Source organism: Trachypithecus francoisi, unplaced genomic scaffold (assembly GCF_009764315.1).
Source record: "Trachypithecus francoisi isolate TF-2019V2 unplaced genomic scaffold, Tfra_2.0 Lachesis_group4, whole genome shotgun sequence".
Taxonomy (NCBI): domain Eukaryota; kingdom Metazoa; phylum Chordata; class Mammalia; order Primates; family Cercopithecidae; genus Trachypithecus; species Trachypithecus francoisi.
The window spans coordinates 62,035,301-62,052,089 of NW_022681469.1; the positions used below are offsets into that span (position 1 = coordinate 62,035,301).

A 16,789-nucleotide genomic window follows, 5' to 3' on the forward strand; every position below is an offset into this window, starting at 1 on the left:
TCTAAAAACTTCACAGTCTTAGTCTCATGATAATTTTAAAAAGTAAATTTCATATACTCAACAATGCCATTAAAAGTCACTCCTGGTCCTTTGCCTAGATCTAATTGGTGGACCATTATTTTTGGTTTGTCTCAATCATCTCCTATAGAGTATTAGTCATGGCTCTGAACTGCAAGCCAAGATAATCAATTGGGACTATTTTCAAGCCCAAATTATTTAACTAAATGTGTACTGCATAGCTCACACAATTTCCATAAGTTTCAATGTTGCTCAATTACTATCATCCCAGAGTGGATTCTCCACAGTCCCTAATTTGCACCATGGCTCCAATAACCAAGTTCAGGGTAGATGACTGTCATTAGAAGAATGTGGATTATACCCACACCAAGGTGCCAAAAAATCTAGGAAAGTGAATAGCTGGCCTTTTCAGATTTTGAGTTATCTGCTCCCGAATAAAACTTTTAACCCGGGAAATACTCAAAATACAGGAACAAGATTCTGTGTTAGCCAGGGTGGCACAAATGCCTTAATGAAAAATCTGAAATCTTTGGTATCTTAGTATAGTAAAATACTTCTAAGTCAAATAACAGGCTAAGTTGTGCAGGATGTGGAGAGTGGTAGTGCATGGATAGATTGTGCGCCAGGCAGTTATGCCGAGTCTTAAAGCTGGCAGAGCTTTTGTCTCCTTCAGCACTTGGATTCCAAGGGCATCCAGGACATTGGGCTTGCAGCTGCTAGATGGAGGGAGGAAGTGTGGAGAAGGCACACTCTATCCTAACAATCTCAGGCTGGAAGTGACACATATTACTTTCACTCATTTTCTATTGGTATGAACTTGTCACATGGTCCTGCAGAGACCAAAAGGTGGGAGAAATGTAGTCCCTGGCTAGGCAGTCTTTTTTAAAAGAAATTTTCCCAATCGAATGGGAAGACAGAACTTTGGTGGACAGCTAGCAACCCTGGTCACAGGTACAAATGAACAATTTAAAAATTAGTAACATCCAGTACCTATTAGAACATCAAATTTTCTGTACTCATCAATGTCTTCAAGTAATCCACCATGGAGATGACGGAGATGAGGATAAGCTAAATTTAGAACCTAACAAATAAATAAAACATACCAGTATTAAGAATTATTTCTAGACTAAATTTTAGGTCTGAGGTGGCTTGTACAAGAAATTTACTGGTGAAAAGAACAACTGGAAGTCATCTGGGCATTGTTGTTGATGTTGTTTGTGTTACTAACGAAACCACAAACCTGGCCTGCAGAAATGTAATTGAACCCTAAAGCAACTTTTCGGCACTAAACTTGCACCAGGAACAGCAAGCTATAAAAGTTGTTTAGCCTCAAGCACACCCTTCAGATGTGTCAGAAAGTGTTTTAGACAAGATAGTTACTCCCACAGAACACTACCAGAAACAGAGAGATGAGCTAACCAAGAAATACAGCTTTACGCAAGAGTAGGATATGTTTGTATTTCTTGCCTGATAGAATGGGATAGGGTGAATGGGTCAGTGACTGTTCTGTATTTCTTACTCTCATTTTACAGATGAGAGTTTTTATCATAGTTATGCAGCAGACATGACCAATGAATATTATATATTTGGGCAGCAATGGGAATAGGGTAGAGAAAGTAACTGGTACAAGGCTCTATTATAGGTAGTCAAATTAGGAAACATCCTACCTGATGGAGAGAACTGCATGTGACCCAGAGATCCTGGATTTTATTCATTTGTTGGGAATTTGAATCCTCTACGGGGAGGAGCTGAGTATGTTCTACACGTGGGGAAAAATGGTATGCACAGATACTTGAAATGCCAGAAGAATGAACTGTAACAGGGCTTCAATATGCATTTCCTCCTCCTTCCTTCTAGTAAGAGTCCTCATGACTGCCCTGCCAGAAATTATACTTTTCAGTTTCTCTTGTCATGATGTAGCCATGTGATCAAATTCTAGTAGATAGGATGTGAGCAAAAGTGACATATGCGTGATTCTTCAATCACTCTTGTTGCCTTCTACTAATTTTCCCCTGTCTTCTTTTGGCCTCAAAAGTTTTATGATGGTATTGAGCCCACGTTAACCAGACAGATGAGGATAACAACCTAAGGAATGGCAGATAGCTGAAACCTCAGTTGCTGGACGACACCATGGACCAGGGTTACCCTAAGCACTGATTTACCTATTCGGTAGAAATTTTACCTCAGAGTATTTTTTAAATGTTTCATTATATTGATTATTAAGTAATTGAGTCAGTACCTTGATACAGGTCAGGACTTTTCTCAATCATGCAACCTGGGTCAAGTATTAAAGCTAAGAGAATGCACAGGAGGCAAAATCTTCAAGGGGTGTTTTGAATAACTGACGGAGTACAATTGGAATGTTCGTAACACAAAGAGTTGACGAATGCTTGAGGTGATGAGTACCCCCGCTAACCCTGATGTGATTATTACACATTATATGCTTGTATCAAAATTATATATCTGCTATGTGCCCATAAAAATTAAAAAAAAAAAAAAAACTTTAAAAAAATCTACTTCACTGTATTGCTCTCATTCCCATATATTTTTAGGAGAGTTTTATTTTGTCCCCAAGAAACTGCTTATTGCCATATAAGACTTCTAGTGAGTCCCAAGTAAACGGTCCCAAGTAATCAGTTACTTTTGAAAAATAAAAATCATTCCCAGATGAAATTTTCAAATGCTAAATGTCTAAAGCTTTATGGCTTAGAATCATCAAGGAGATTCACAGGCAGAAGGGAAGACTGGAAAGCAAGTATTCCAGGTGAGTAAATGTTCATATGAAGAGTCTATTCTCTTGTCATTTTGAAATTGTCTTCCCACATTGGATCTAGCCTAGTGCAGAAATTAAAATCATGAATTTGGGAACCAGCATACCTGGATTTTTCACTGGGTGCATGAATTTGGATAAATTATTTAACCTTTTTTTTCCCCCCAGTAAAATGGGACTAATAATGCCACTTACTAGGATTACAGCTAAGACATAATGAATTGTGCATATAAACACTTAGAACCACATTTGGCGCAAAATAAGCACTGCATTTACAGATATCTGAAACAGTATCACCGAGTCACTGGAACTACTTATAGATTCAAGATTTTTAAAAATAATAGATTTTTCTAGGATATGCTTAGATGTTAACCACTGAAAAGCATGTCCCTGTGACTGGGGCTTAGAACATGATACTATTTCCCCATTCGACTCCATCTCCCTGATGCAAGCTGGTGTTACACCGTCAACAAAACTTTCTAGGAATTTAAAAACTGACTTCATGATATTAGCCTCAGAAACCTCATGCAGAATACTGACATAGATGAGAGGACAGGATGGGCAAGATGTGCAGACAGGGACCTAGAAAACAGTAACTCTGTGTTCCTTAACGTTCTCCAGCTGCTTGTTCTCCTTGTTTCATTTTTATTTAGAAACTGATTCTCTACAATTCTACTCTAAAACTCTCTTTCAGTTATAGTACTTATGATCTTGACTTGTTTATGCAGCTTAAAAAATATCTATTATACACTATATACACAAAACTGTGTTAGGTGGTATGAGGCACACAAATGTGTAATTAACTATCTCTCACTGCATAGATTGCAATGGTTTTTAAAATGGTATATGCAAAATAAATTCTGGAAGAAGGTAAAATTCGCTATCTATTGTAACATATACAAAAACAAAATTATCTGAGAGAACAAAATAAAGATTGCTTTTGGGCAAGTCTTCATATGTTGGTATTTTAATGTATTTATTTTACTTTAATTTTTTTGAGATGGAGTTTCCCATCTCATGTTGTTGCCCACGCGTGAGTGTAATGGTGTGATCTCGGCTCATTTGAACCTCTGCCTCCTGGGTTCAAGTGAGTCTCCTGCCTCAGCCTAGTAGCTGGGATTACAGGCGCCTACCACCACAACCAGCCAATTTCTATGTAGTAGAGATGGGGTTTCACCATGTTGACCAGGCTGGTCTCGAACTCCTGACCTCAGGTGATCCGCCTGCCTCGGCCTCCCAAAATGCTTTGATTACAGGCATGAGCCCCCACTCTCGGCCTGCATTTTATTTTGAATGAACGATAAGATGCAGTCGACCAGAGATGGGCTCTAGGAACTAGGCACACAGAGATACAAAAACGAAAAGGCAGATTTGAAGAATAGAAAATAAAACAAAAAAATTAAAAGGGGAGAAAATGTAATACAGGGCTAAATAATGAAGTTTGAACTATACATTAAGAGAGAAAACTGGAGATGTAGATTGAATTCGAATCTTTGGATAGTCTCAATGTCATGGTAAGAGAGCCAGATGCCATTAACTAGACAATGCCAGCTTGTATAATTCACCAGACAGCTGATAATCCAACTCTACCCCATATCACTTTTATTACTTTTTATCTTTTTAGATAGAGTCTCAGTCTGTTGCCCAGGCTTGAGTGCAGTGGTGTGATCTCGACTCACTGTAACCTTTTTTCCCAAGTTCAAGCAATTCTCCTGCCTCTGCCTCCTGAGTAGCTGGGATTACAGGTGCCTGCCACCACGCCTGGCTCATTTTTGTATTTTTAGTAGAGATGAGGTTTCACTATGTTGGCCAGGCTGCTCGAACTCCTGACCTCAGATGATCCTCCCTCCTTGGCCTCCCAAAGTGCTGGGATAACAGGCATAAGCCACTGCACCCGACCCTCCACATCATTTTGAAATAATTTTACTAGCTCTTTGCTTGCATTATATTTTAGTGTGTTTACAAGTTTTCATCCACCTATGAACTCCTCCAGAAAAAAAATCTTCTCTTACTGGTATTAGAATCCTCAGGATATCTCAGTTTCTTCAGAAACAGGAGTTCTGCCTCGTTCTTATCAGTCTTTCCTCCTTTGTCCAGACTTAATTACACTGATTTAATCAAATAATTTTGAGTTTTAATTTTGTTTCTGGGCAGTGAGTCTTGGTACTTAGGATATTCAGATGATATCACTCTATTGGTGGAAGAATGACTTTGATATTTCCACTGTAATATTTCCAGAAGTTTTTTTCTTTTTTTAAAAATTATACTTCGTTCTGGGGTACTTGTGCATAATGTGCAGGTTTGTTACGTAGGTATACATGTGCCATGATGGTTTGCTACACCCATCAGCTTGTCATTTACATTAGGTATCTCTCCTAATGCTATCCCTCCCCTTGCCCCCCATCCCCCGACAGGCCCTGGTGTGTGATGTTCCCCTCCCTGTGTCCATGTGTTCTCATTGTTCAACTCCCACTTATGAGTGAGAACATGCGGTGTTTGCTTTTCTCTATTTCCAGAAATTTTCTCTAACTTATAAACAATGGGCAGAAACCCACACACAGATACATGGTATTACAGCCAAGGATAAATCACCATAATTAAAAAAATAAAAGCCCTTTTAACAAAGTGGATTACTGGTAATACTGAAGATGCCAGATAATACACTTAAAACATTTTTACTTAAAGTGATACCTGTCAGCAGGAATAGCAGTCAACAAGGACAAGTTGGGTAGTTAAATGAAATACTCAATAAAGTAAATGGTACACAAACACTTAATCCTTTAGATGTCCCATAATGCAGTCATTAAGTGACTTGGAAATAAGCGTGAGAACAGTAAGTTCTATGAGGCAAGTGTTGGGGTGGACTTACTGGGAAATAATGTTAGATATGTGCTCCACAGAGAAAACCATGAAGTCTGACAGAGAAACATGTTTCTTATTTTTGTATTCAATTAGATGACAATAATGACATAGCTAAAAACATAAAACAAACTATGATTCCATGGGAACAGGTTTCCTAGTTTTGTAAGTCAAACTCTTAGATGATGGTGATAGTGATAGATTTCTTTGAAAAGTTTGTATTTAGCGTACCTGAGAAGGTGCTTGAAACATCTGATTTTCTGACAAAAAATTTTTCATTTTTCATAATCAAGTATACTGAACATAAATGAATTACACAGCAAAGATGTTCTATGCATCTAAAAATGAATGACATAAGTATAGATATTTGTAACACATAAAGAAAAAAGAAACAGATTGAGATATGTATCTTAGAAGCTGAAAACAGCTAAAGTTTTATAGCAATTCTTATTTACATATTTTGCATATAGTGTTATCCCCAGTCAAATTACAAATGGTTCTCATTTTCATATTGCCATCCTTGTTTACCTACTCTAATCTGTGAGCAATAAAATCAAATATTTAGTCAGTTTAGGTATGACTGAATCCATGGCTGACCATAAGGTGAACAATTATTACAACTCTGTAATAATCTGTGAAAAATAAGACAGATTCGGGTAAGAGATAAGGTTATACAAAATGCAACAAAAATGCTACAGAATTGCCTTCATAATCGGGATGAATTCAGAATTTTAAAACAGTATATCATCCTTTTGTGTATGCATAAGATGCATCTCCCACACAATACAATTGGTGGACAGTATATAGCAAAGAAAACCATGTAATAGGAAACCAGTGCTTCAGCGTAAACAGAGCTATTTGTACCCTCTTGTCAACACCTCAAACTTTACTGTTCAAAGTTAAACTCATCACTTTACTCCCAAAATAAAAACTTTTGATTGTTAATTTTAGTAAACAGCTTTGATATTCTCATCCATCCAACTTAAAAAATGATACTCAACTTAGACTCTATGTCAGTCATTAAATTCATGTTTTTAAAAAATGAAGTCTGAGATCATCATTTCTATTTAAGAATTCTTAATTCCTATTTGATCCCTTGTTCAAATCTTTAAAATTCCACGTCTGACCATTAAAATAGCATATCTTCTGGTCAAGCTTCCCCATGTCTTTCTCCTTCTAATCATAATAATAAGTGCTTTAATCATAGTATTACAGTGCCCAAAATGTTTGTGGCACTTTGCCTACACATTAAATCCCAAACCATTCTGACATGCAAGGCCATATAATCTACCATTAATAAACCTTTTGATTCAATATCACTTTTTCTGTAACAAACTATTGGATTAACTGACCTCACTAGTCTCCAACAGTAGTTGTTCATCTCCTTGTATTTTTACTTTATGCCATTCTTCCCGCCAGAAACATTTTGCCTTTTCTTCTTCATTGACTTGATTTTCAATCCAAAGCTCATAAACCTCTTTTATGGCTCTGATCCATAATTACCTCTTCTTTTTCAAAAATTTCTATAGCAAATCTATTGCTACTGTCTATTTAAGTGACTTGGCATTTAATCATTTAATAATTTGTATTGCAATCTAAATTTAAGATGTATTTAATTTAGATGTATAAGTTTTGACTCCCTAGATTTAAATTTTCTAAAAGGCAGAAATAACTTGTTATTTTAAAACACAAATGTACACATATTAACCATAGCAGAGATGCTTTTTGTTCCCCAATATCTGTTTTCCTCTTTTTACTTAGTACAGCCCCCTGCCATTTAGCTGGATATATGGCCATTTTGAAGGTAGCTATGACCAAGAGACCACTAAATTCTGGCCAGAAACAAACAAAAGAGAATGCTTTATGTGATTTCCGGGAAGTTCCCTTAAAAAGGGGACACAGATGAACACCATTCTTTCCTTCTAATAAAGAGCACAAGTAACAATAAGGCGGAGGCCATGCTCAGAGAAAGACAGAGTAATGAGATTTGGGGTGCAGACCCCTTATTGGTATAGTTTCCCTACCTGCCCCAGTCTATGTTAACTCTGATTGACATGAGTAAAAACAAAACTTCCGTAGTGTTAAAAACCACTAATATATACGTTAGGTTCCTTTATTATAATCTCATAGTTTTGAAATTAACAAATGAGATAGGGTAGAGAAAGAACAAATAATAAGACATTAAGTAAATTTCATATGGAGATGAAGTAGATTTTTAGTTTCCTCTGTTTTTTAATAAATACAACTAATTGTCTAAAAAAAGAATAAGGGCTGGCTACATTGGCATTTCAATGAGCCACTGATTCCTAATAAGAATTCCAATTACTGCAACAATTGGTACAATTTCAGGAGACATTAACAGGTGAAATGACCAGTTTGTACCTATGGTTTTTACGATGAGTAAGAATTCACAAAGTTGATAGCTATTGAAAGCAGTTTTTAATAGCATTAAAATTAATTTATATAATAAATTAAGAGCTTCTGAAGGAAAGAACTTGCAAGATAAACTGATTTTCCAATGAGCACATATTCAAGGAAGACATCATTAAATATGAGTTCCTAATCATATCTATGCCATGAGCTAGGTGTATGACTAGGGCTAGTCACTCTACTTATCCTGCAAAACAAAGACTGTAGATGTAACAAATGCTACAGCAGGCTCTAAAGCAGATAAAATTAATGCTTGCTTTGGAAATCATTTCGTTCAAACATCCCAAGTTACTGATGAAGAAATAGGTACAGAAATATAATATGACTTAGTTGAAGTACTAAGTGATGCTGATGACAACTTTTATATGAACCCAGAACTCTTCATACTCTACCTACCTTCCAAGAAGGAGAGGAGAAAGAGAAAGAAGAGGGTGGAAAAAGAGGAAAAAAAGAAAAAAGAAGGGAGAAGATAAAGGACAGATACCAATGATTTTCATAGCTTATTTCCATATACATCAACAAAAGTATAAAGCAGGCTAATGTTCAGTCCATGGACAGACAGCAAGAGTTTAAATCTCCACTAATTACGAAACTACTTTTTTGAGTCAGCACTGCATAGGCACCTTTATATTGCGCTAGCTCTAGAGATCTCACTGGAAGTTAGTGTTTCTACATTTAAATGATCTGATAAATGAAAATAATGAGAGTACTCTAACTTTCCCCTACATCTGGGCAATATACTCCAAACAGATTTAGTGCTTCTTATTCTCTTAACAATTCTACAATTTAAGCATTGTTATCCTCCTTGTTTCACAGCTGAGGTCAATGAGGGTTTTCCAAAGGTCATCATCATACAAAGTTTACTGGTGGAGGTGGGGTTTATATTCTGGCTGTTTGCTTCAAGAATATAATTACTGTGGAATCTAAAAAAGTCTATCTTGGTTGGGTGTGGTGGCTCACACTTGTAATCCCAGCACTTTGGGAGGTGGAGGTGGGTGGATCACCTGAGGTCAGGAAATCGAGACCAGCCTGGCCAACATGGCGAAACCCCGTCTCTACTAACAATAAAAAAATTAGCCAGGCATGGTGGCATGCATCTGTAATCCCTGCTACTTGGGAGGCTGAGGCAGGAGAATCTCTTTAACCCAGGGGGCAGAGGTTGTAATGAGCCGAAATTACGCCACTACACACCAACCTGGGCGACAGAGTGAGATTCTGTCTCAAAAAAAAGAAAAAAAAAAAAAAGTTGATGTCATAGAATACAGAGTCTAATAGTGGTTACTAAAGATTGGGGTGGTTACAAGGGAGGAAGAGATGGGGAGATGTTGGTCAAAGGACGTATAATTACAGTTAGAGATCAGGAATAAATTCAAGAGATCTAATATATAAACGGTAACTAGTTAATGATGATATATAGGCCATAATAACTATGTTAGGTGAGGCTTTGTTAATTAGCTAGATTTAACCATTCTACAATGTGTGTGTGTGTGTGTGTGTGTGTGTGTATGTCAAAACTTGTACATGATATTGTCTTTCAATTAAATGTTTTATTTTTTATTTTAATTATTATGGGTACATAATATTGACGGGGTTAAATATATATATATATTGCTCACCTGCCTCATGGTATGTGACTCTGCTTTAAGTAGCATATTAATAATCAACAAGAATATATTTTAGATTCTGTTGTGAATCAGAAGGTTCTAGTTCCTGCAAAACATTTTATTTTCAATAGCTCTGTAGCAAGTATTCGCTTACAAAAATAAAAATCGGTAGCTTACAGAATTTAAAAATGAAAATTATAAAATTCTATATATCTGGCTGAATAGGCTTTGCTTGATCTTTACAATACTGTGATGTAATGGGGAAGCTGACTTTCCGATATTACATATAGAAACTGAAAGCCTGAAAGAGAAGGTTGATGAATTTAGCAAAAATATACAAGACAATCAGTTAAGCTTGCATTTCAATAAAAAATAAATACCTTCTTAGTAAAAGTGTATCACAAATATTGCATGAAACATACTTACACTAAAAGGTTCTTCATTGCTTATTTGAAATTTACATTTAATTGGACATCCTTTATCATATCTGGCAACCCTACAGAAAAGTGACCTAAGGCCATCAGCTAAAATCCATCTCTTCTGACCAGTTTCACTATGTGGTGTTGTTGCCTGACTTTATGGCTTAGTCATGTTTAGATTCCTTCCAGAGTTCTATTTCAGTTTCCTTGTCAACCCACTGTAAGCTTCAATTATGTTCTTTAATGTCCGAGATAAAGAGAAAGCTGCATTTAGGCAAAATTATTCTAGTTGACATGCACTATTGTAGAAATAACTACTGTTCCCTATTTTCAAAGTACTTTTCATCATATTATCTCATTGATCACAATAACCCCCAGGGGATAAAATGAGGAGTTATTAATATTCTACTTTTTCAAATTTGATGATTAGGTCTCAGAAAGTTTAGGAGACCTACCTAGGTTCTCACAGCTAGTAGGGAGATCCTAGCCTGAGGGTCAAGTCGTCTATGTAAAAGTTCAATTAAGTAGAAGTAACATATATGCTGTTTCCACTTACTGTTAAGATAATTAAAATACTGAAAGACTATTTTTGACCTCTGGTTTAATATACAGTAAACAGGGGTGAGTCCTTCTATATTATTTTGCTTCTATCAAAATGATAAAATCAGAGAAGTATATATAGTCTGCCAAAAAATTTTTTAATCACGTCATTTAAATAAAGCTTTAAACTTGGTTGTTTTTGTGTTAAAAACATAGTCTTACAAAAACAGAAACACAACCATGCACTTTTAAAATTATGACATTGTCTCGATGTCTTACTAAAGACTTGGTTCTATTATACCACTATTGTCAGAAAGAGCAACTTGGTAACAGATTCACTAAACTAAAATCGATTCAAGTGTATTCTATAGCAGTCAAGTGGGCTATTTTAAAGACCTTCCTGTAACAGGTAAATGAATTCAGCCTCTCATTTGGTGAGTCAATTTGCTTGCCAAACTCTCACTTCAAACCTAGGTATTATGAGTGGGCACAGGGTTGCTTCTCCAGCTAATGTTCTGGAAAGACTGATGCAGGACTTTCCTCAGTCACTGTGCCAGCCAGAGATCTCTGGTCAGTGATGCCCCTGCCCAGTCCTTGCTTGGGCCCGGGTTCACTGCAGGAGACACCCCATCTACTCTGCCTGCTGGTCAGCACCCGGCCTGCACTCCGGTGTGGATCCCACAGTCACTGTGACTGTGCACCCAGCCTCTGGCAGGAGGGGGGTGTGAGCAAGTGAGTGCTGGGCTCCGGTCTGCCATTCCAAGTGCTGGCACAGAAGTGGGCTGTATGTGGGGCTTGTGGCTACACAAGGCATGTCGTAAGTGACTCCCGTGGTGGACTCTGGCACCTCGAATGGGGAAACGTGCTGGCACCCAGGCAGGGGTGCCTCTGACCCCAAAGCACATGTGTTGGGCAGCTGCCCTCCACCAGCAGAGGGCAGAGGGCCATAGTGTTACAACTTCCTTTGTACCCTCATTTCGTAGATTCTTGTCACACTTCCAAAAAGAATGAGGTTATGCTGACAATTGAAGGGTGGGGAGGGTGGAGAAGAATCTTATTGAGCAATGAGAAAGCTCTCAGAGGAGAAGGAATGTAAGGGTCATTGCCCACCTGATGTCAGATCGTCTCTTGCTCAGTGTGGTTGGTTTTCATGGACTCAGAATGGAGAGTTCATGTTGATTGGTTTCTAAGTATTCAAAAAAGCCTAAAACAAAGGCACCACTCAAAGGCGGGCATGACAGTGTAAAAAAACAATTAGGAAAGGGTAGGTATATGTGAAACAGGTGAAGAGCAGGGCTCAATCAGAGGAAAGCACATCAAATAAGAAAAGAGATTCTCAATCTGGTCCGGGGATTTACCAAACTTGAAGCTAGGCTTTAAACGGTCTTCGGCTTGAAGGCAGTGTTTCACCAGAAACCCGCCCTATCTTCACAGATTTTGTCTGTCTCCTGCCTCTTTCAAGACCACATGAATTCTGCTAAATATCTAAATACATTTTCCAAGATGAAGCAAACAAATGTCAATTTGAAAATTTGACATTTGAAAATACATGATTAGCGTTAAAAAATTAAAGCCATCATCCCTCAAATAGCATTTGAAATTCAAGAATTACAGAATATGTTTTATTAGTAATTTTTAAAGTTAACTGCTGTTTGTTAAAAGAGCCATTTTTGAAAGGTGTTTACAATATAACTTATCTTTCCATCCACCTCTTGATCCCCATGTTTTATCTCCCATTTTGGATGCATTCTTTCCTTCCTCTCCTCTTGTTTTTCTCTGGTAACCCTTTTCTCTCTTCCTCTACATCATCATTTTCTCTCTGATACTGGGCTCTTGGTTGCTCATTATCATCCTAATTTTCTTTTAATTATCACTTTCTTCTTTGCCTTACTTCTATATGGAATATTGTTGTGATAAATAATATATGAAAAGACTTAAAAGCTACATAATGCTGTAAGCTGTTGACAAATATATTCTTACATTTGTATATTATAGAACATTAGATGTCTATTTCCTGTATTTTAAATTATATCAGGCCTTATAATTTATAAATGTTTTATAAGACCTTATATAATTTTAAGGTTTATTACATCAGATTTATTATGTGCATGAGTAGTGTTGTCTTTTGCCTTTACGTTATCTTATATAAGTATTACATACTCAAATTTTAAGTCTTTTGATACATAGTATTTAACATGTTAATAAACTAACAAGATTATGTCTAGAAGGGTTCTACTAAAATAAACAATATTTCATAAAGGGAAAATTCCCCTATTATAATGATAAACTACGTGATATATTACCATCAGATATTAATACAAATATTTAATTATAACTCATTTTTCCAATATTTAATACAAACTTGGCTTCTCCTAGTGTGTTGGACTTATGCGGAAACATTATTACTGATTTTACCATCTGGGATCTGCAACCCTGTCCAAATCATATGGTCTTTACCTAATTTGAGTACCATTAGGTCCATTGATATCCAGATACTTACATTCATTGCTATAATATTACAACCCAAAGTTATGCTTTCTAATTTTTATTCACCCCTATTTACTGCTGTGACTTTTTATATGAATAACTCAATTTGTTAAACATGTTTAGGACACCCAAGTCTCAAGAATTATGCTATTTAAAGTCATACTGTAGCCATTTAAAGCCAAATTACCTAGCATGTATCCCATAACTCAGATCATGTTTGAGAAAGAAAATGCATTTTATGTTTTTCAGCTTGCGCTAAAAATTGGAGAAGTTAAAAACACCAACAGACATTTCACTTAAAGTGTTTTCAGGATGTCCTAGGAATTAATTTTTCATGTTTTGTTATAGAAATTACTATTTATCTCTCCTTACTTTTTTACAATAATACATATTTATAAAAAGACTTTTTCATTTTAACATAAAACATATTCATCTTCATTGAGTATATATGATCACTGAGATGCACTCAAAAGTAATATAACCTGACACATAAGAAAAACTATATTTTCTTTGTGATTTCATTTTATTTCTTGTCCTACTCATTTTAACAGATCCACATCTACTGATTAAAGAAACACATTAAACTTTTGTTACAAATTTCAATCACAGACCTAAAACCTGAAGATAAATATTTCAATTAATTTATAAAAATTCAATTCAATTCTCTAACATGACTCACAGCTTGGTGCATGCTGAGCAGTTGGGCCTTTATCTCAGAGCTGTTTTAAGATTGATGGTAATTTCCTGTTCCAGGTATATAACTAAGGATACCTGCTCATGGTCTCACAGCAGCATGGCCTGATTCCAGGTACTAACAGCTCCAGTTGCTCCTTAAGTATTTCAGTTTAAAGTGATTGTGGTCAATCTAAAGCCATGTAAAGAGGAATATTCCTTCCTTATATAAGTAGTGTGATATAGTCATCTTTTTCTTACAATATCAGGGAAGATAACAGAGTATTCTTCAGACACATTGAGGGTGGAACTTGACAATGATTGAATCACTAAGCACCTACCTGGATAATATCGAGCCAGGCCAGTGGCACTGCCGAAAACCTGCCACAATAGTGAAGGGTCTTCCTCTCGATTTTTTTTGAAAACTTCATCTAAGGCACTTGTCCAGTTGAGTTCATTTAACACAATTGTTGCTAACAGAAAAAGGAGAAACAATTAATTCAAATTTATAAATAAAAACTGAATCTGTCTTCTTTATTTAGAAAATAATATTAAATATGCTCATTGTTCTACTTTTAAGAGAACTCTAATCCAGTGGTTATCAACGTTTTCGACATTTTAGAGGACAGTTTGACTGAACCTACTACCAACATGTACACAGTATTCATTGAAAGATGATAAATCAAGACATTTATCCTCTGGAGAGAATTTCTGAAAACAAAACTTTATATGACAGTAGCCTTAGTGACATTTTGGCCTAGGTTATTCTTTGTTGTGAGGTCTAATCCTGTGAACATGTTTAGCAGCGTCTCGGGCTTCTACCCACTAGACACCAGTACCTCCCCACCCCCAAACTGTGACAAGTGAAAATGTCTCCAGACTGTCAAACGGCCCCTGTGGGCCAAATCCCTCCTGGTTGAGAACCACTGTGACACATAAAATATGAGGAGGTATGAGTGGTATTCCTTTTTATCCTCAGAGGTAGTTCTGAGGAAAACTCTGGGGCACCTTAGGACAGAGTTTTAAGACCACAGTAATCAACTCTTGATGACTCTGTGGCAGAGCAACATAAATTAGCCTGCTAGTTAAAAAAAAAAAAAAAAGTTTTCGTTGAGCATAGCTTATTAACTATGTTTACATAACAAAACTGTACATATTTTAGTAACGGGAAAATTTATTCAGAGGCTTGACAATATCAGTGTTAGAAACCAATCAGCTGACAATTTATCACTACCTTCATAAACAATGGTGTTTTTTTTCCTCCTGGCTAGTTCTATTAATAATAGAGTACGGTGCCAATAAGGGCCAGGTGATTGATTTTGATACGTATTTATAACTAGAAACTGATCTTGGATAGGTATTACAAACATATACCATTCATTACAATGAAAGCAAAGCAATTATAATGCAGGATACAATCTAGGTTAAAATAATACATAATTTATAATTACAGGTCTTCATGATCATAACTTCTCAAGTCTAGCATACTAAAAATTGAATTGGCCTCATATAATTTTCCCTCTACACAAAAACATGACATAGAAAATTTTCTATGTAAAATATACACCATGCCCCGAGAGATTAGCAGACTGGGCCACTTTGCATTTGACAATCTCTGACCAAGCCTGAACACGGTGGAAATGTGCTTAGAATGAAGACTGGAGATACAGCTTAACTTTCTTCTATTTTTTTCTGTGATGACAGCAAATAAAAGAAATGAGTGCCATCATGGTTAAATCATGCACAAGCCTTTTTAAACGTAAAATTAAAAGAGCACCTGTGAAACAAGATGCACAGCCTATGTGTTTATATTTTAAAGTTTGTATCATTTACCAAAAAAGAAAACAAAAACAAGGTGATTGTGAAACTATTCTGGGACCAGCATGCTAACACAGTCCTCATTATTGAAAACTAACAAGATTTTCATCTTTATGGATGCGATTACTTTCAAAAAGATCAGTTGTGTGTGTGTGAATATTCATGAGCTGCGTCAGATCCATCGTGCATCTGAGATACTGGAGAATTCATATTCAAAAGCATGATCCAATGAACACTAAGCGGCTGGTTATATGAGAATTTATATTCACACAGATAACCTGAACTGATACCCACTGTTCATGAATATTTATATCAATATACAAAATAGCATAGAAAGAGGAACATTGTGTTTTCTCTTAAACATTTATGACTTTTATAGTAATATTCTACTAAACAAATGTTTGTTTATGATCCAGATAGACTTCATTAATCCCCAATCTATTCTATCTCTTTAATTTCCTTGATTCTTTCATTCATATTAGGCAACAACATTTAGTTATTTTTAAGAAAGTTTTGTTTTCAAGGCTGCTAACTTTTTCTTAGTTTTGATAACTCAACAGCTACTAAGTATTGGGTACTGACACACTGATTGTGAATTATACTTTTATATACTGAAAGAAAAAGACAAGTTCTAAAATATTCCTATTATCCTGGCAATATGTTTTAAAATTTCCAGTTGATGCTTTGAAAATTTTCTTTACCAGGCAAGCCATGACTAAGGTAGATTTCAAAATATTTTTCTCAAGATGTGTTCATCTACAAATGAGCAAATAATATAAAGATCCTCGGACTAGGCACTAGAACTGATTTTAAATTTGACTCAGAATGAGAGTATTGGTATTGCACACCTATCACATCTGTTTGGTTTATAAATTTGATAATACTCAATGTGTAGTAAGATGTAAGAATATGATACTTCCATGTGTTAGTATATAGTTACAGGGACTTTTTAATGCAATCATTATCCTATTATTCACAGTCTTTTTATGGATATCCAGAAATCAAAATTCAAAGAGGATCTACCATAGGAATGCAAAATTACTACAGCCTTTGTAGAAGGCAGTTTGACTGGATCTACCTACCAACATTCACATGGTGTTCAATGAACAATGTTCTTCAAGAGATTTGTACTACGTACAGAATATGGGTCTCCATTTCTTCATCAGAGTATT

At 35.9% G+C, this 16,789-nt stretch overlaps 1 protein-coding gene across 3 annotated transcripts in view; it reads right to left on the minus strand.

Annotated features, from left to right (window-relative positions):
• Window positions 1-16,789, minus strand: part of CACNA2D1 (calcium voltage-gated channel auxiliary subunit alpha2delta 1) — a 526,258-nt gene that overhangs the window by 124,753 nt on the left and 384,716 nt on the right. For all 3 annotated transcript variants that reach the window (XM_033192867.1, XM_033192869.1, XM_033192868.1), the window contains exon 7: window positions 14,141-14,272. In XM_033192867.1, coding sequence (XP_033048758.1) covers window positions 14,141-14,272 — 132 coding nt within the window. The remainder of the gene's footprint in view (window positions 1-14,140; window positions 14,273-16,789) is intronic.